General features: G+C 50.6%; 1 protein-coding gene across 3 annotated transcripts in view; it reads right to left on the bottom strand.

Moving 5' to 3' along the window:
• The window catches only part of LARGE (like-glycosyltransferase), a 442,315-nt gene that overhangs the window by 73,273 nt on the left and 347,761 nt on the right, over positions 1-21,281 (bottom strand). For all 3 annotated transcript variants that reach the window (XM_015567588.1, XM_006769319.2, XM_006769320.2), the window contains exon 7: positions 9,889-9,993. In XM_015567588.1, the coding sequence (XP_015423074.1) occupies positions 9,889-9,993 (105 nt within the window). The remainder of the gene's footprint in view (positions 1-9,888; positions 9,994-21,281) is intronic.

Genomic DNA, 21,281 nt, shown 5'->3' with positions numbered 1-21,281 from the left:
GAGCCAAAAAAAATTAAGTCAGCCACTGTTTCATAGTAACTTTGCCAACATTCCCTCCTGCAGGCAGAGCACCTCTTCTGTTTGCCCCTGAGCCCGGCAACTAATTTCTCAGCACGTGTCCTACTGCCTAGTGCCAGCAAGAAGGAACCCTTAAAATTTTCAGTAAAGGGGCCACCTGAAGCTTCCATTATGAAAGCCTGTTTCAGGGGAGGTTCTGCCCCTCCCTCCCTCCCTTCCTCCCTCCCTTCCCAAGCAGCTTGGCTTGAATGTGCTCCGTCTATTCAGACCACATGCTTCCTCAATTCAGAAGGAGAAACTGAGGTTTGATTCCATAAAAAACTAGCCAAGTGGGCATGAGCTATGAGCCTCCTTGGAACCAGTTCAGCGCAGGTTTCCGATGAACCCTTTTATCCCTCACCTCGGCACCCCTCACGTGTGGTACAGGGCATGCTGCAGGATGCTGGGAGGCATTGTGGGGAGCAGGGTTAATGAAGGTAACGAAGTTTAGGAGACAGCGGTTAAACAGAGTTACAGTGTTGGCTGTATCAGTGTGCAGGAGCCCTCTATCTTCCAGGAACCTGGTTGGATATTGCCTCTCCCTTCATTCCGGGTCCTCCCTTCTGCAAGGGCTGATCCATGAAAATGAAGAACTGTTTATTAGTCCTTGAGCGCCTCCTGTGGCTCTGCCGGTCTGAACTGGAGCAACCTTAGGTGGGCACTGAGCGGGCTGCTGTCCAGGAGGCCCTGGGGGACACGCGGGCTCTCATCCCACACGTTTATGCGAATGACCCTCATGACTGCGACTTCCTTCTGCTTTGAAGTTTGACAGTTCCCTTCTCATGCACGACCCAATAGAAGGCGAGTTTATTCAAAAGCACTTAATTTAAACATCCCCTGCTGATTTCATTTGGGAATCACTTTTGATCACATGAATGAAACGCTCTACTTTTTTGCTTTTTAATTTTTTCCCCTCCTTCCCAAAGCTCTTTAGCAGAGAGAGCGACCAGAAATCCTTCCATCTGAAGCCTTTCCGGACAATCCTGGGATTGTTGAAAGTGAGGATGGATGGAGTACAAAGGGCTGCTCAAACCTTATAAAAAGCTGGTGGTCATTCACTCCCTCATTCATTCATTCATTCATTCATTCACTCACTCATTCATTTAATACCCATCATGGGACTGCTAGGTGCCAGGCACCAGACATGCAGAGATAGAAAGCACAACGGTCCCTGCTCTCAGGAGTCTGGGGGTGCTCTGGGAAGACAGGGTTGGTTCAAAAGGAGGGTGGGGGGTCAGATCTCATGTCACGGGGAGTGGTCCTTTAAGAGAACAAAACTTGGCCCTTCCTCTTCTTTCACTGCACAGGATGTACTTGGCCAAGACTGTGACCGGGCTGAGCACATAAAGGGTTTGGCAAACACTTTTCAACCAAGGTCTGCAGAGCACTTTTGTTTTTGTGCTTCTGTGGGCAGACTTTTAATTTAGGTCCCCTCAGAGTCATACCTGCACCCACTATCCTGCTATTATCCCGAACTCTTACACCACAGTTTCATCAGTTTCTACATTTTTCATAAATCGAATGGCCTTGTGGCTGAACACCGTGTCTGAGAAATCCATTCACATGATTGCATGGAGATGTAAATTTTTTCACTTGATGCTGGGTAGTAATAACCTGTAACATGACTGTATCTCACCCTAGTTACCCATGACATTGCTGACGGACAGCTGGTTATAACCACACTGGATCATGGCTTCTGGTGTCATCTGTAGGCCCCTCTGTTGGGCAAACACCTAGGCGTGGATGTCTGGGCCACAGGGCGTACACACGTCCAGCTTCAGCAGCCAGTGTACAGTGGTTCTTCCCACATACACCCCCACTGGTACTGTGTGAGTCCCAATTAGCCCACGCTCCCACGAGTAACCGGCATTGCCTACCTTTTTGCATTTTAGACCTTCTGGTAGGTATGCAGTGGTATCACATTATGGATTAGCATTGGCATCTTTAATGATGAATGGAGCTCAGCACCCCTGCAGATGTTAGCTGCCCTCTTTTAGGAAGGGTCTGTCCATGTCTTTTGCTCATTTCTGTCGGTTTCTCTTGCCGGTTGGTGGGAGTTCTTTACGGGGCAGAAGCCCACTGCTCAAGGCTGCTGGGCTTTCTGGGTGCAGGGTGCCCGATGCCCACTTGGCTAGTTTTTTATGGGATCAAAGAATATTAAGCAGGAAGAAATCTCTGAGGTTAGTGAATTCATATGCCACCCCGAGGGCACTGAGATGCTAAGTGGGTGGCGCAGAAGAACATAACAGAAGAGAGCAAAGCTCAGGATCTGAGACCCCCACCTTCCCCCGGCTTTATTTGTCTTCCTCCTCCAACTCCCCACTTCTCTCTGATCCATCTGTTTAAACGCACCCCGGCTTTTCTTCCTCTTTCTAGGCTCATTCACCAAACGAGGGGGATAATTCCCGGCCAACTGTGTGGCCCTGAGAAGATTCTACAAACAGTTCCCCTTAGCCAGAGATGCTTTGCAAATCACGAGTTGAGGAACGGTGCAGGTGTGGGCTGAGCTGGGTACCACAGAAAAGATCCGTTCGAATCCTGCTCGCAGTACCTGTGAAAGGGACCTTATTTGGAAATAGAGTTCTTGCAGATGCGATCATGTGAGGATGAGCTATACTACCGGAGGGCGGGGTCCTTGTAAGAAGAGGAGAAGAGACAGAAACAGACACAGAGGGAGGAAGGCCTTGTGTCACTGGAGGTGGTTGCTGCAGGGATGCGACCACAGTGAGGGGCCACCTGCGGCCGCCAGCAGCTGGGAGAGGCCAGGCAGCGTCAGGGCTCAGAGACGTCAGAGGGAGCATCGTCTGGCAACACCTCAATTGCGGACTTCCAGCCTCCAGAACGGGGAAAGAATAAATTTCCGCCCAAGCCAGCAAGTTGCGGTACCTCCGTATGCGGTCCTTAGGAGCCGACGGCACCGAGCCCCCAAATCCGCTTGCTTCGTCTTAAAGAAACACACAAGAGCAACTTGACGCCCAAGCACCCCAGGCTGTTGTCTGGGGCCAAACTCACCATTGCCATTTGACAGATTTGGACACATTCTCAGACCATCATTAAATCCTGGGAGGTGAGGGATTTTGCTCCTTTTAGACAGCAGATGACGAGACAAACCTAAGGCAGGAGCAAGGCTTGGGGGTTGGCTCTCCTCCCCAGCCCCTGGAGTCCCACCAGGAGATGAATGTCTCCCAGGACGGGCTCGGAGACAAGACAGCCTTTCCCGGGCGGTCAGTCCATCAGAAAGCGGGAGATCACACACACCGAACGAGGACGTCCGGCCACGCCCCGGCCACTGCAGTCAACGCGCTTAGTTATTAGCGACTCTCCCGCTGTCTCTTCCAGTAAGAACAAGGCGTTTTCTACAGTTGTTCAGGGGAAAAATACAAAGAGTCCAAGACTTTGGTCTTAAATCACCACTGAGCAAGACGGAGCAGATCACAACGCAGGGAAAAGCCAGCCGTCTGTGCAAGCATAGAGGACGCCCCAGCCTGGCTGCGGGTCCGGAGCCCCAAGGACTTTCCATCAGGTGCTGAGAAGTAACTCCTCCCCCGATGGAAGCCAGGTCTGCTGACCAGCTCGCTGGCGTGGAGTGTTTAATGTTTTATGAATAACAAGTCTGCCTCTCCGTCCCTGTCTGGCTGGATGCTTCACTGCGCGAGATGATGTCTCATTTGCCTACCAAGAAGGGCGAGGTGGCTTGGCTGGCCGAGCAATTCGGACCAGTTGAATGTGCACTGGAGCCTGACCGAGCGCTGAGCTAATGGACCGCAGAAAGGGCAAGGAGCTTCTCGCAATTTCCACTTAAACAGAGAGAGCCCACACGGAAGGGCACCTTTTTAAAATCCTCACCTGAGGATGTTTTCCACTGATTTTTTTTTCAGAGAGAGTAGAAAGTAGGGGGGGCGGGAGAGAAAGAAAGAGAGGGGAGAGAGGTGAGGAGAGAGAGAGGGGAAAGAAGGAGGGGGAAAGAGAAGAGTGGGGGAGAGAGAGAGAGGGGAAGAGAGAGAGAGGGGAAAGAGAAACATACACATGAGAGGGACACATTGATTGGGTGCCTCCTGTACACGCTGCGACTGGGGCCTGGGATTGAAAAATCAAGGTATGTACCCTTGACTGGAATGGCACCCGGCGACTTTGGTACAGAGGCCGGCACTCTAACTACTGAGCCACGCCAGTCAGGGCACGGTTCGCATCTTTTCATCTTTCACTTATTCACACGCTCCAAGGAAACGCATGCATTGCATCAACATCCACTGAGGTATGCAGAGCTCAGCCTTCCACGCTGCTTTCACCCTGCATCCCCGCCCCCCATGTACGGAGACTAATGCTTCGGGAAGGTCTCTGACGTGCCCAGGTCCTCTGCCTGCCCTTCTCTGCCACCCTCTGCGCCTCAATCTCATCACCCCCACCCCCAAATCTGTCAGCCCTCAGTTTGTTCTCTGTATCTATGGGTCTGTTTCTGTTTTGTTTGCTCACTTAATTGTTCTTTAGATTCCATATATACATGAAATCATATGGTATTTGTTTTGGGGTATGGTGCCAGGTGGGCACCAGACTTATCAGCGGGATCACTTGGTAAATTATATAAATGTCTAACCACTATTCTGTATACCTGAAACTAATATAATAAAATAATACTGAGTGTCCACCGTACTTGAAAAAAAAATAAATTGTAAGCGGCACTTAGAGATAAAAGCATGACAAGCACTTAGCATAGTGCTTGGCACAGAGTAAATGCCCAGTGAATGTGAGCTGGTGATATGAACACAATACATGGGTGGCACCAGGTTATAAGACGGCACACAGCTATCTATTCCTGTGTGTGTGTGTGGGGGGGGGCGGGGGGCGGGGCTGGACAGATCCCCTGGGGAGGTCTCAGCAGCCTCGCTCCCAACCTCAAGCACTGAGGCCCCAAGAAGAGACTGGGCTCTGTCATTTACTGGCTCTGCTAACTCCTGACATCAATTAGCTGCTCTGCACCTCCATGGGCCTCTCTGCATCTCCATGGGCTTCTCTGTACAGTGGGGGTTACACGAGCTAATGCACTGAATGCACAAGTCACACCTCAGAGATGGGCACCGTGACCTTGAGAGACCTCCCGAAGCCAGATGCCTCTTCTCATTGTACGCGAGTCTTCAAAGCATCCGTGCACTGACTGAAGGCCAGATTATGTTCTTGTTGGCAGGAAGATTTGGGATCATCTCCCCCCTTCTTTCCCTTTCACTGCAGACGGAACCAGCCGCACAGGACTTGGGTGGCTGGGTCACGCTCCTTAGCTCCTTAGCTCCTGCTATGCTGAGGCCAGAGTGGAGAGAATCCCTGACCTTGTGCAGGTCAGCAGAGGGGGGGCAGCGGCATTCTCAGGAATGGCTTTCCCTTGTGCCCACGGTAGCCATGCAAGTCACTGAGTCCCCGTGCTGAGGTGGGAAAGCCAGGGAGAGTGGCCCATCGCAAGGAAGGGGCTCTGCTTCCCCCCGCCCTGGCCAGGGCTTCATGGCTTCCGAGGCCTGAGAGAGCATCTGCCTGCATCAACAGCTGAAGTGAGGTTTCTGCGTTAGGTGGTTCAGTAACAAAAAGGACACAGACTGGGTGAGTGCAAGCAACAGAAATCATTTTCTCACGGTTCTGGAGGTTGTCCTTTGCAATTCAGACTATTTCCAGTACAGAAAACAAACACACAACACACACACACATATCCACACAACCCCGTTTAGTTATGAAGTGGTTTACTTTTTAAAATATTAGTTATTTTAAATAAATATTAAATTTTAATCAAAATGTAATTACTATTTAATAAATAGTTATTGCTTAAAAATTTCATCTACCTGACCCATGACTCATTTGCTATTTTCTAGCCTATGAAAAATTTTAATATCTATAATATTTGTTAGATCAATACCAGTTCTTAGGCTCCACTGTGTATAAATACTTGCATAAGCCAACAAATATGAATATAAAGTATGTTTATGTGTGGTGTGGTTTATAATAGTTAGGGGGAAAACCTAGAAACTAAAATACCGATTAATAGGAAATAAAAGAAATTAGGGTACATTCAGCAAATGGAAAAACTATGCATAGCCCTTAAAAAGAAAGAAGAAAATACAACTTTATGTACCAATGCAGAGAGATACCCAACATTTTGTTTTGAAGTAAAAAGCACATGTGACAATGAAAAAGGAGATGCATATATAGAGAGAAATAGATAATTACATATGTGAAAAGAGGAAAGTCAAGAATATACTGCAAACTGCTACAGTATTTAAGTTAGGCAAAAGTGATGGGGGGAGAGGCAATCACATATATTACTATATTTCAGTGGCATGCTGGTAAAAGTTTAACAGTTAGATTTCTGAAAAGAAAAAAAGAAAAGCCCTGATTTATAGTGTCTGCCAATTTCCATGGTGTAAATACTCCCACACTGGCAAATTTCAAGCTACTAATGCAATGTCACTGAAGGGAGCAGGGAGAGATGTGCAGTAGCTCATCACTCTACAGTATTCCCACCATACAGATACAGCAGATGTAATAACCTTAAAAGCACAGGTAATAGGAATATGACTAGGAAGTAATGAGTGTTGAGTATTTATTACCTTCGTTTTTAAAATCAGTTACTGGTAAGTTTATATAATTTGACTTTTAATAGTTGCTATGCTTAATAATCAGATCTCACATTTCCTGAGAATTTAAAAATGAGCTCTTACAAACCACGGCTCCTGCACATCACTGCATTTCTTGACTATTCTTTTATGAAAGAATATGGAGATGGATTGTTGTAAAAAAATATTTAATGTCGTCTGTCCCGAACACCAGCATGTAGCCTCTGACCACCTCACTAGGTCTCCTACAGTTGCCAAGCCTGAGCAATTACACACTGAAGTCAATATTATTTTATAGTAAACTAGAGGCCCGGTGCATGAAATTAGTGCACGGGTAGGGTCCTTATGCCTGGCCAGCGATTCGGGTTGATCGGAGCCTTCCGGCTGCAGGCCGGGGCCTTCCTTGGTTCTGTGCCGCCCCCTGGTGGTCAGCGCACATCATAGCAAGTGATCGAGCTCCCAGTTTCCTGGTTGAACTCTTGAGGGGACACTTTGCATATTAGCCTTTTATATATATAGATTAATTTCCTTTCATTTCTTCTTTATATTACAGTCAGGGCACTAGATTGATTTTTGGAAAATTATATATGTAGACAGTGTAATCATATAGGTAATCTATGTATTTTATCCCAGAACTGTAAAAGAGGCGTTCAAAGCATGTTACAAAAAATGGGACATGGCCACGGGATAAACAAGGCATTTTCGTTATTTTTGTGCATGACCCTGAGCAGAACTAAAATGGGGTCAAATAAAATGATGCAAAGATTGGCCTAAATCAGAGACAACTCACCAGAGATAAATGTAATGCCTGTGCTTCAGGCGCAATAAATCTCCTACCGACGTCCAGAATGGGGACCCTTTGGCCGAATCGTCATTCATGGGGCTTTTCAGTTGAACTCCAGTCCAATTTGAGCTTGATGTGCAAATGGCAATAAAAGCCTGCACGAGGTTCTCAAACATTCGCATGCATCAGAGCCAGGGAGGGGGCGTGTTTAACATAACAGCTGCCTGGCCTCATCGCTACAGATTCAGATCCACTCTCTCTGGGTGAGGGCCTGAAAGCTGATGTTATGAACAGGCGCTCTGATTCAGAAAAGGGGCACAGGTGTCCAGAAGGAGGCTCGGCCCTCTGACAGTCTGATAACGTCCAGGTCAGAGCCTCACCCTCAAAAAGAGAAACGGGAGTTTGGCAACTTGCCTCCTAAAAGGTCCGGCTTTGTGCACTGAGCAGAGAGGCCCTGAGAGGACTGGCTGGAAGGCAAGACAGAGCAGACTCCTGGACCTTCTGCTCCAGAAACTTCCTGGATGCTTCTTCCAGGGCAGGTTCCTTGTCAAGCTCCGGCAAGACCCTTCAAGGGCAGAGTGGAGGATTCTGCATTTTCAAAAAGGAGTCTTGATCCCGAAACCACACAACTCACACAAGTTCACGCTATGAAGTTTTAGCTCATCGTTAACAGGCCCCTTACTTATCCGCCAACTGTCTAAGCTTCAGTTTGCAGCTTATACAATAGAGATGAGAATAGCACCTGCTCCTGGGGTTAGTGTGCGGATCAAATGAGATTAACACCTACGAAGCACCTGGCACCGTGCCTGGCCAGGGCCCAGCTGGTGTGCAGGGTCCTGCCCTCACCATTAACAAAGTACTGCAATACTCCCACACCGGCTACAGAGAGCCGCTGCTCTGAGCCCCATGGGGCCCCTCCCACCTCCGCTCCTCTCAGGGCCTTCCCAGAATTCCCCACCATCCTGCACCTCGAGGGTTAACGCCCAGCACAGCCAGGGGGGCCTCCAGGAGGTAGACGAAGGGGCAGGTGGTGAAAATTCTTCACTTGGAACCTCTTCAGGCTATAACTAACGCCTGGTAGGTGTTAGGGGATATGAGACAGGGGGCGTGCGTGGTTACTGTGGCAAATGTCAGGACGTCCCATGTGGAAGGATGGCCTTCCAACAGGGCTCCCTACCTGCCACCTCTGCTGCTCAGGACATGGACGCTGGACCTTTCTTTCCTCACCCTAGACCCGCTTTGACCTTGACTCTGACCCCATCTCTGAACTCTCACCTCTGGAAGCTTGATTCTCCTCCTTTTTCCTTTGGCCTCTGGGATCCAGTGTTCGACCTCTCTAGAGTTGGACCCTGGGCTCCCAGAGTGAACTGCAGGACAGTTTCACCCATCACCTCCAGGTGGCGCCATCCCCCAAGGACACTGGTCCCCACGCAGGACAGCTGGTCTCAGAGGTCAGGCTCCAGCTGGCCGCACCCCACCCGACTGCTCCCTGAGCTCCAAGTTCTAGTCCTGGCACAGGTCCCGGGTCTGCATCCTCTGAGAACAGGGCCCCAAAGCAGCGGCAAAGGGGAAGGAGGGGAGGAGGCAGAAGGATCCAGAATGTTTTAAAGACAGACACTGGCAGCACCTGAGCCTAAGGGGAGGGGCTGCCCTGGCTTCCTGGATTACATGCTCCATGAGGTCCCAGGCTGTGTCTGGCCCCTGCAGCACTGGGCCTAGTGCACAGGAAGCATTCAACAGACAGAGGTGAACAAAGAATGAATGAGCACGAATGCTACTATTAACAGACAGAAAGAAAAGAGGAGACACAAGTTGGGGACTAGCAACAGGGGAGAAGAATGGACTTAATTTCACACGGTTTCCTGAGCACCAATTATCTAACATTTCTGCCTTTCCTCCTCCGGGCACGTGGCCAGGTTACACCCTATGAAGGTGGGCATGGCCACATGACATGCTGTAGCCGACGACATATTAGCAGAAAGCACGTCACATCGGACCAGATGCCTTCAGAGCCAATGGGTCACCTACTATTTTGCTCCCTGTGCCAGTTAGTCCCCATCCAGGGGAACCCCGAATGCTGATGGTGGCATCTAACGTGGACATGGCATGTGAGCGAGGAAGGTAGGTTTCTGTTTTGTAAAGAAACTGAGACGCTGGGCTTGTCACTGGAGAGTGATCTCTGGTCTATAGTAACGGAGCCAAGGCACCCACAGGTCACACTCATAGAGACCCAGGGTCTGCCCTGAAGGTCAGGGGCTTTGTGGTGAGACTCCCGCAGACACCATGGTCCCACCGCTACTTGGCCTGTAGGGGCAGCACAGAGAAAGGGCTGGAAGGCTCCCAGGCCACCAGGTGGCTTCACCTGTGCAGTGGCTCACCTCCTCTCCCCAGGGAAGGAGCATGAGTCCTCACATCGCCCTTTGTAACCCGCCCTCCCCGCCCCTCATGACCTACCTGTATTGTAGCCTCTTCCAAGGGCGGGCCAAGGGCGGTGATTCTTCCACAGGTTCCCCAGGTACCAATCGCTCTGGTTCTCCACCAAGCCCAGGACCTGCTGGCCTGTGAGGGACAGAGAATGCAAAGGTCTTCAAAGAGGCCGAGCCGTGGGTCAGCGAGTGCAGAACAGGAGGCAGAGTAACGGCAAATCGCGGCAGGAGCTGTCATTATTCGGAGTTCTTATCGGCTGCCAGGCTCTGACCTAAGTGCTTGACTTGTGTTAACCTGTTTAATTCTCACACGTAGGTAGTCCATCTATTTTTCGTATCCCCATTTTATGGAGGAAAAATGGAGGCTGCCCAGAGTTGCTTGTTGAGTTGCCCAAGGCCACACAGTTAATATGCAAAAAAGCCAGAATCCCAGACCATCCATCCAACTATCTATCCATCCATCCATCCATCCATCCTTCCCTCCCACCCTTACCTCTTGCAGCACACAGTTATCGACATACTACGCGTCCAGTGTTCCAGTCCTAATGTTTCCCATTATATACTAACTCGCTGGCCTAGGCATGAGTAGAGATCATTTCCTCACGTCAGAGGAAGAAGCGAGCCTTGTTTAATGAGACGGGACCTACAGAGAAGAGCCACCTTCTCGCCGTGATTTTACTCTCACCGTGCACCAGCTCATGCCAATGTGACAGCAACTCAGGAGTGTTTTGTGCAGGAACAACTGCTTCTCTGTCCCCAGAGCAAATCCCTGAGCCTTGTAAGGAGGGTTAGTCAGGCATCAGACCCAACTGCCTTCCACTGGACAACCCAATCGTGCACACAAGGTGTTTTCTTAGAATCAATACCATTTTACAGACTGGGAAACTGAGGCTCGCATAGGGCTGAGGTTTGCACAGCTAGCGATGGAACCGGCATATACTTCTTTATTTGCCTGAACCCAAGGTTTATAACGGAAATTATAAATCCACATCTTTTTTTGTTGTTGTTGTTAATCTTCACCCGAGGATATTTTTCCATTGATTTTTAGAAAGAGTGGAAGGGAGGGAGAGAGACAGAGAGAGAAACATCGATGTGAGAGAGACATATGGGTTGGTTGTCCCCACAAAAAGGCCTGACCAGGGCTGGGGATGGAGCCTGCAACTGACGTATGTGACTTTGACTGTAATTGAACCTAGGACCCTTCAGTCTGTAGGCAGATGTTCTATCCAGTGAGCCAAACTGGCTAGGGCAGAGGTCCTCAAACTACGGCCCGCGGGCCACATGTAAATACAAATATTGTATTTGTTCCCATTTTGTTTTTTTACTTCAAAATAAGACATGTGCAGTGTGCATAGGAATTTGTTCATAGTTTTTTAAAAAACTATATTCCAGCCCTCCAACGGTCTGAAGGACAGTGAACTGGCCCCCTGTTTAAAAAGTTTGAGGACCCCTGGGCTAGGGCATAAATCCCCATCTTATACAAAGAGAAACTGAGGCTTAGAAAGTCTAAATAAGGTGCTCAAGGTCTCATGACTAATAACCACTGTCTTCTATAGCTAACCACTGCCTTCTGGAATTAACATCCTTACGCTGTTGGCCGACCCGAGGAATGAAGACCTTCCTGACCGCACGGAAGCCCCCCGCTGGCAGGAGAGCAGCGGCTCCCCGGGAACTCGGCGCTGGGTGATATAGAGCCTCCTCAGTGTGGTGACAGCTCCCTGAAACGACGCGGTGTGGGTTTGCTGTAATTTATTTGATCAATTTATCGAGCTCCTATCTAAATCAACACCCAGCACAGATACATAAATTAGAGGCAGGGAAAATACTATCGCCCACTTTGTCATTCCGCATGATCACATTCAAAACTTGTAGGATCCCCCAGAAACACACAGCACCGATTCAGGAAGCCGAGAGCTCTCCATTCCACACGCAACAAGCCCGGGATGCCGGTGCAGAGCACTCAGATCTGAAGGGCACGGCGCCCTCAGTGCAGAGAGCTGGGCGCCCAGTCCTCAAGCTGCGACCTCATGAGAGAGCCCAGGGGCTGTGACACAGGCAATGTGGGGTCTCTGGGGAGCGGGCTCATAATTCCTGGTGTCCCTGGGTTGATGCTACAATTTTTAGGGGACATGATGAAGGTGCCATGTGCTCAGAATGGACACACATCACCACTGACAATGCCTAGAAAGTAGTCAAATGTCCAGTACGCCTTTACTCTTATCATCACACCCAGAATTCCCGGCTCTATATACTGACCTGTCGGCTCGGCTTCAGGCTTGGGCAGCCTCAGCCGTCTCCCTCCCTTAGCTGACATGATCCCTACTCTACCTCGACGTTGGATCAGCTGACTATCGATTGAGAGTTTGCTGTGTGTCAGACACGGCACAAAACACTAAGGAATCCAGACAAACAAAATATAGCCCTTGCTCTACAGGCAGCTGGAAGAGGCGACAGATGAACTATTACGAAGCTGTGCGGTACCTGCGGTGACAGAGATGCGGACAGGCTGCAGGAGGGGAGGGCCTGGATGACTGACTGTGGGGGAAGGTGGGCGATTCCCCTTCCACATCTTGGCCGCAGTCATGAACCGCCTGCTGTCCCACATTGCCACCCCCTCTCCCTTCCCCTTCACACAGGCTTTCTAACTCCCAAGTTTCCCTAAAAACTCTTCTGATAACGGTGTTGCCTCACAACACCTGTCTAGGCGGAGAGTCCCTCAGTCCCCCGCCAGTTACAGCGCAGATGGGACAGATCCTCTCCCCCAGATCATCAGCCACGTGGCATCCACACCCCGGTCTGCAGAGGTCCGTGTCAACACCTCACCCTGGGCCTGGCAGCCACCCAGAGGCAGCCTCCCAGGGGTTCTTCTTGGGGAAGGACCCGGGTTCCTGTGAGCTGCCTCCCGCCCTCTGCCTCTCAGCATCCTCACCATCATCTCGTCTTCTCAGGAGTCATTACAACAAAGCACCGTGACTAACAGGAAAGGCTCTGTCATTGTTCTCCGTGCGGCCCTGCGGTGATGATGAAGTGCACTGCTCCCCGTATTCCTTCCTCCAGGCACAAGTTAACTTATGAAAATGAAGCTGTCTTCTTTGCTTATTCATACATCACCACTAACAGCCAGACAAGAGCGAACAAGCTTGCTATTCTGCTGGGCCCTGGTGTCGTGTCACCAGCCAGCAGACGGATGGCTCCAGGCTGGGGACTCCCCTCCTCCTCCTCCTCCCTCAGCTCTGGCTCCAGGCAGGGCTCCTGCTGGTCGGAGGTGAGGCCCAGGAGGAGGGATTGGTGACGCTTCCATGTGGCACACGAGGCGTGGAGGGGGCAGGCTGCGCATTCACCGGCCAGGTAGGAGGAAGGCAGCATCGTCCATCAGCATCGTCCATAATCTAGACAGAGGGTCCCGGCCCCAGTTCTGTATGGCTTGTCCAAGGTATCACCTCCCTGAGCCTCAATGTCCTTATTATAGGGGCAAGAACAGAAATTATCTCCTGCCCCCCACTACAGATGGCAGGGATCAAATGAGATAACATATGCGGTGCCTGGCTCACGGTAGACGTCCCACTAAAGGCCTTTCTCTTCTTTCTTTGTTACTCATTGTTCTAATGTCTCCAATTCAAGTGAAATGGGGAGTCCTATGACAGGTTAAATTTAGTTTTCAATCCCAGCTCTAGAAATCATCCCTATTTCCCTCTCCCCCTTCTCCACCCCAAGATCTAGCCTCTCCCCTTCCCCAGACAATCAGCAACTCCCGAGGCAGCAGAAGACAGGATGCTTAGTAAATGGTAGTGTGAAGCTATAGGTTTTCCTTATCATAGCCATCCTGCACTCAGACATACTTTGGTCACATGGTCACATAGTCCAAAACTCTGGCAGGCTAAAGATCACATCCCGATCTAAGGCCTAAGTTATGTTTCAGCTCCTGAGCCCCAAGGTGGAACGCCCCCTGGCTCCGTTCCCATGGGACTAGACACAGGGACATGGGAACAGACCTCCAAATTGTTCTCAAGACTTGAAGAAATGATTCTTTACCCTCACCTCTCCTCTGACCAATCAGCTCCATGCATGACCCAAGCCCCTAACTCGTTTAATATATATATATATATATACATACACACACATTATTGTTGTGTTGTTTTTGTTGTTGTTGTTGTTTTTGGGGTTTTTTTTACAGAGAGGAAGGGAGAGGGATAGAGAGTAACATCGATGGGAGAGAAACTGCAATCAGCTGCCTCCTGCACACCCCCTACTGGGGAGGTGCCCACAACCAAGGTACATGCCCTTGATCGGAATCAAACCTGGGATCCTTCAGTCTACTGGCTGATGCTCTATCCATTGAGCCAAACCGGTTAGGGCGCAAGCCCCTAACTCTTGACATCTTGTGGTTTTGCTCTATAGAATCTGCAACCTACATGCCTCGGGGAGTTCTGGCCTTTGAGCCTTAGCTTCCCGTTCTCCTGGGTGGCGCCATCCATCAATCACAAAGCCAACATTTCTCCACCGGGATGCTCAGTGTCTAGCGCTTGGGTCTGTGAGAGCTGAGTGGGCAAGCTCTCTCTTCTGTGACACCGCACAGACCAAATCTGCAAAATGTGGCCACATTATCCCCAACACCCCTACTGGAGCTGCTCCCCTACCTCCCCTGGACCTTCCTGAGGCCTTTAGCTTCTGTGATGCCAGCTTTCTTGCCTCTGGGCATTGCTTTACTTCTTCCAGGGACCTCCCTTCAATGCTGGTGCTCCCCAACACCTGTCCCTGGCCCCCTCTTCCTGCTCTACACCTTATCCCTAGATCCCTGGATGATGGGAGCTACCCCAGTGGCTTCAAACACCCCTCAGAGGGAGGTAGTCACCCAACTCCATCCCCAGCTCAGGCTACTTTCCAGACCTTCTCACTCTTAAATCCAACTATCCACTCACCATCATCATTAGGCTATTTCACAGTGACCTTCAACTCACACCGACCAAAACCAAACCCATAACCTTCTCCCCCTAAATAACGGTGACCCTGCTTATTGTGTGGTTGGCAGCATCCAGGTGGATCTTGTCACCGAAGCTGGGAACCGGTAGTCCACCTCAACGCCGTGCTCTCCTCGACATCTACATCATCGCCAGGAACAAATCCTACAGATTTCACCTACTATCTTCATCACCTCCTCCCTCGCTCTCCCATGCCCTCCCCATCTCTCTTTCCTAGGTTACCTCAGGAGGTTCGTACCTGGCTGCCTTTCCCTCAGGGGAGCTCCTTGCTACTCCACTCAGCTTACCCAGCTGGAGAAATACTTTCCAAGGGAAAGTTGATGATTTTATTCCTTGGTTAAAAAGCTTAATGCTCTTGGGACCCAGTACAGTGTGGATGGATGGATGGATGGATAGACAGATGAATGGACTGTTTAATGAAAAATAAATATCATCTAAAAGTCACCATCCCAGCCCACTGAACTGGTGGAGCTGTTGAAATGGGGTGGCGGTGGGTGCACCCTAGGTAACCTGTCCAGGTAAACACCAGGAGCAGGTAGCTGTAGCTCTGATCGGATGCTTCCAGAGCTGTCTCCTTTCTCCCAGCCCCAGGTCCCGGGTGCAGAGAGAGAGAGACTGCCAATCACGACTGCCCATCAAATGAGCTGTGCTTACACCGGCAGGTGGGTATTAAAGTGTTATACCCAGGGGCTGTCCTGACCATCAACAACCAAAGCAACGATGCCGTTCCAACCTCATGTTTATTGTAATCAGCTGCTTTAACACAGAAAAGCTTTAACGGTATCATTCAACGCATGTCTGAGTGCAGGGCGGCTATAATAAGGAAACCATGTAGTATCACATGGCCATTTACCAAACATCCTGAAAGAATTGCTCCCCTGGTGCCCCAGGCTAGTGGGTGCTGGATAATAAAACATCTTGGGAGAAGATGCAACACAAAAGGGTAAATTTCCACAGCCCTGAATGGGTTGAAAGAGACTGCTCTTGAACTTGCACTTCTCACAGCTCCAGCGAATGCCCTCTGGGGTCACGGAAGTTCCTAGGAGCTGTGAAGGTCTTAGTAATTATTCTGGAGCTGCCCCCCTTCAACAGGAGACGCCCCGGGAGGGGAGCAGGGGTTTAGGAACACACACCATCAGCAAAGCGCTGGACCCCGCCTCCGCTGCTGAAACAGCAAGGATGGACTGGCTCCCGGCACCACGTGGCCTCTTCTCCTCTTGGACTTGAGGATGATGCTCACCTAGTTTTACAGGGGATGCAATCCCGGGTCAACATTAGTCCCTCCATCCCTCCTCTGCAGAGGGGTAGAGGCAGCTGTTTCAGACCTGGGACTTGTAACCAGGTCTGTGTGCCCCAAGTTCACCTGGCATGCCCTTGAAATGGAATCCAGGTGCTCTGGCTAAGCAGGTCCCTTCGCCCATCGTTTTGTTTCCTGGATTTCAGTTACGTGATGAGGTAAGTGCATCCATTGCTCAGCCAGCCCGGATTTCATCTGCAGATAAATACCCATCCTTGCGACCTCCATAGCTGAGGGTCAATCCTTTCCCTTCGGAGAGGAATTAGAACCCATGACACTCATGAAGGCGGAATTAGGTCGAATGAGTGAAGATGAAAGGAAGATAAATTTGGGCTTATTATGAGCCAGATCTTAAGTCACCGTTAGAGTTCACCGACACAGAAATGAGCCGCCTTTCTGGGGAAGCTTCTAAGCGCTGGGATTGTTCTGGAAGAGGCTGCACATATCAGCAGGTGTTCACCGAGGCCCTGCCGTGCACCAGGCTCAGTGCCAACTGCTGGAGACACAGCAGCAAAGGGAACAGACCCAGGCCCCACCTCCTGGATTTCATGATCTCTACGGGGAGCTTCTCAAATGGTTTGGCCGCCGTCTTCCAGGCAGCACCTCAGACTGAAGCAGATCCTCCCAGGGTCAGGCCTGGGGATTCTTTTTTTGCCAAGGAATCCCCATAAATTCTGACACACATTGGGGTCAGGACCTGGGGAGTGGAGGTCACCAGCAGGCAGACTGTGGGAGGGCATTCTGCTCGGGGTAGAAGAGGAGATCTGATGACCTGAGAGCTCCTTCCAAAAGGACTGAGATCTCTTCATTGAGGCCAACGACGAGTTTTCTCACCGTCCTCCTCACGGACCGTCCACACACGTGATTCCTCACTTGGACTGTGTGTGTGTGCACGCTCTGGTCCTGGGACAGGAGCCTGGTTTTCCCATCCCAACCCCTCTCTTTGCGAGCATGCCGCCCCAGCACGGGGATGCATGCTCTCAGGCACTGTCTCAGAGGGCCTGCCACCACTCCACAAGGTGGGCACCCTGCTTACCCCCATCCTTTGGAAGGAGAGTAGGTGAGGGAGGGACAGGCTGCTGTCAAGGACAGGCGGCTGGGAACCAGAGCTGGGGCTTGTGTTCAGCTCTCTCTGTTGCAAAAGCCCGTGTTCACTGTGACACTCAAGGTCAGGAATAATCTGCAATCGCATTTCTCTCCCCAGGGGAAGGTGGGTATCACTGTGGGCCAGGCTCCGAAGGACACTAGAAGCTGGTAGAAAGGCTGGTTCCAACGTGAGTATTCGATGTATCTGTCCCTGCCTGCACTCCACCTGGGCTATAGGCAGGGGCCCAGGACACTGCAGAGCCCTTGCTCCCACTGGGTCCTCTGAGTCTAATTCTCTTCAGGTAATCCCAGGGCACTGCGCTGAGAACACGTCCCACCCAGGCCGCCCAGGGAGAACAGGAAAGGGAGGCCTGAGGTTCAGAAAAGACTGCAATCCGAGCCCAGATAATGATTCCAAGTGCCAAGATGTATGAACAGGTCCCTTGCCACCTGTCACCCCCCCAAGTCAGCCCCGAGTGGGCCCACGTTACCTTAATTGACAGCATAAAAACTCCTGCTCAATCTCAAACATGGATTTTTCCCTTTCTTCCCCGTGATCTTTGTCTTTGGAAACAGGAAAAAGGAAAAAGGAATGTGGACGGAGGCAGCCGCAAGGCTCTTCCAAAGTTGCTGCTACTAAGCGACTTCTGGGCCAGGCGGCTGCTGTCACCTCCCGGAGGACACCTCCGCTGGGGCGCAGAGCTGGCCTGCATCCAGCCCCAACCTTCGTCCCGGGACTTCTCGGATCTGCCTCTTCTTAAAAAACACAACTTGTTGGCATCTTTCAGTGACTTCTATCACAGACACCCCTTTGAACCTGTAATAGCAGCGCCCGGGAGCAATAGTCTAATCCACCTATTGGGGGTCGCAGACACAGCGTGCGTGTGCAGGATTCCAAGGTCCACATTCACGTTCCCACTTCCCAGTCGCTACCCATGCTGTGTAGGTCGACAGGACTGGAGTTTGGAGCTCTAGCTTTTCTTTCTTTAAAACAGATGATGACAAAATACACCCTCTTTTCATGAGAAGGTTGTTTGAAGAGTGACATGCAATGCTGTAAACTGTAAACTAAGGGTCAACGTTAAGTGTAATCATCAGTGCCAAGCATTTCGGGTCTTATGTAGCCATTGCTTCCCTTTCCTTCCTTATAGCATTTGTTAGATCACACCATTATTGTGCATCGATGCTCTGCTTATGCAGAGGCCAGACGCTGAACAAACACAGCCTAGAAGGTGGAGATGACCAGGGAAGAGTCAGAAAGCTTAATCACAAAGTCTCTTTATACTTTTAAGTCTGGCCGCTGGGCAGATTAGGGACATGGTAGTACTCATTCAATGAGGAAGGGCAGGGAGGAAGTTCAAACCAGAGATGCTAAGGGATAAAGAATTATTGGCCTGGGACTACTCAGCACGGGGTCCATGAAACTTCCATTCTTCAAGACTCCCTGTCATCCTCCACTCAACGCACGCACTGAATATAGATGAGAGTCACGCTCCATGTTGGGCTGCAGGGATGCAACGAGGAATGAACCCTGAGGTGGTCCCTGCCCTCGGTGGAGCTTGTGGCCTTGTAGAAATTAGGCAGCTAGGGCTGCTGTAACAAGTATCACAGACTGGGGTGCGGGTGGGGGGGTGAGAGGCCCCGAAACATCAGAAATACATCTCCTGTTCTGACGAGTCTGAGATCAAGGTGATGGCTGGGTTGCTTCTGCTGAGGCCTCTCCTCGGCTTGTAGATGCCGTCTCCCCCTCCCCGCCCCCCGCCCCGTGCCCCCGTGTCTGTCTCTATCTGTGTCCTAACCTCCTCTTCTTCCAAGTCCACCCGTCATATCAGCCGAGGGCCCATCCTAATGACCTCAATTTATCTTAATCTTTCTAAAGACCCCATTACCAATTAAGCATTCTGAGGTGCTGGGGTTTGGACTTCAATCGATGAACTTGGGGGACGTGATTCAGCCCATGACACAGGGCGAGGTCAGTGACAGTGACACTCACGGGTGTGGGATGTGACCCTGAAAGGGCTGGGAGGGAGAGGTCCAGCATGACAGCAGGGTCCAGGAAAGGGGGACCCGCCAAGGAGGCGGTCTGAGGACGTGAGGATAAACTGAGATCTGACAGAAGATGGGAAGAGTGTCAGGGCAGGGGGAACAGCGTGTGCTAACCTCACAGTGGGAAGCGAGAGGAGGACGAGGCCTATGGTGTCACAGGAAGACGTTCAGTATTTATCCCTAGTGCAGAGCTCTTAAAGTCACTGAGTTTTCTGACGTGTAAGAGCACCTTCTGTCCTAACGAGGCAGCTCTGGGCAGGAGTCCAGGCAGCTTCAGATGGGGCTGGTGGCCAGGAAAGCCAAGCCTGGCTGAGAAGCTGGAGCATTCACCCCAGGCCCCACCCTCAGGTGGGAGCGGGGAGGGGCTGGAGACTGAGTTCAAAAGCACTGGCCAACCAGTCTGCAGGTTTCATCTAAACAACTAAGACAACTAAACAACAGGGCTCGGAGGGCCCCTGCTGTGAACACATGAAGGTTCTGGGAGGGTGGGAGGCCCACAGATGGTACGAAAGCTCCATGCATGCCCTCACCCCCATACCTACTAGAATGCATCTCTTCCATTTGGTCCCTGCGTTGTATCCTTTATAAAGATAAACCACTAACAGCAAGTAAAAGTGCTTTCCCCAGTTCTATGAGTTGGTCTAGCAAATTACCTAACTGAGGAGGGTGCTGGGGAAACCCCCAACTTTATAGCCAAGTAGAACAGAACTGTGGGTAACCTGGAAGTCTTGTGGGATTGAGCCCTTAAGCCTGTGTTGCCTGTACCAGCTCCAGGCAGCAGCGTCCGAGCTGAAATGAATTATAGGACACCCACTTGGTGTCCTCAGAGGACTGGAGAATTGCTTAGTATCAGGAGGAAAAAAAAACACACCCAAACCTCTCAAGGAACTAAATGCCAGTGGGACTGACACAGACCAAGGAGAGGATGGGTGTCAGACGAGGCTGACGCTGGTAGACTGGGGCCTTGTGGGTCAGGGCCCAGAGAGAGGGGTTCTCAACTAACATCAACTTAGTCCCTGCCGGGCACTGTGCTGGAGGCCACTTAATTCTGTGATCAACCTTGAAGGTTAGTATACTTATCCCCCTAACACAGTGGACGGCAAACCCCCTAACACATGTGGTCAAGCCACATGCGGCTCTTTGGCCCCGTGGCATGGGCCACCAAATTTCAATCACACTGTACGTGTGCGCCCACACCTGTTATTTTGTGGAAGAGCCACACTCAAGAGGCCAGTTTGCCGACAACTGCCCTAACCGGTAAGAAACCCGAGGCCCAGAGATGCAATGTAACAGCCCCGCTTTGCACAGGTACGTAATGAAATGATGGAGCTGAGATTTGAGTCTGACCCCAAAGTGCAGGGTTGTTTTTCTGGGAGTGAAGATACTAGAAGTGAGGGGATTAAAAGAAGTTTACTATTGTTATTTTTTTAAAAATATATATTTTATTGATCTTTTTACAGAGAGGAAGGGAGAGGGATAGAGAGTTAGAAACATTGATGAGAGAGAAACATCGATCAGCTGCCTCCTGCACACCCACTACTGGGAATGTGCCCACAACCAAGGTACATGCCCTTGACCGGAATCAACCCTGGGACCCTTCAGTCCTCAGGCCGACGCTCTATCCACTGAGCCAAACCGGTTAAGGCTATTGTTATTTTTTAAATCATCACCGGAAGTATGTTTTTCATTGATTTCTAGAGAGAGTGGAAGGAGAGAGAGAAAGAGAAACATGGACACGAGAGAGACACATCAATTGGTTGACTACCAGGGCTGGGGAACCTGCAGACAAGGTAGATGCCCTTGACCAGGAATGGAACCCGTGACCCTTTGGGCCACAGGCCGACTCTAACCACTGACCAAACTGGCCAGGGCTCAAAGAAGTTTTATATACCTAAGAGGTGTTAGAGATGGCACGGAGAAGTGATCCGATTCTGAGAACTTATGCATGACTGGCTTATGAATTTAGACAAATTACCTGTCTTCTGGGGAACTTCCCTGCACATTTACAATCAA

The sequence above is a fragment of the Myotis davidii genome, unplaced genomic scaffold (assembly GCF_000327345.1).
Source record: "Myotis davidii unplaced genomic scaffold, ASM32734v1 scaffold120, whole genome shotgun sequence".
Classification (NCBI taxonomy): domain Eukaryota; kingdom Metazoa; phylum Chordata; class Mammalia; order Chiroptera; family Vespertilionidae; genus Myotis; species Myotis davidii.
The sequence above is the reverse complement of the archived record's forward strand: the minus strand, read 5'-3'. Positions and strand labels throughout refer to the sequence as shown.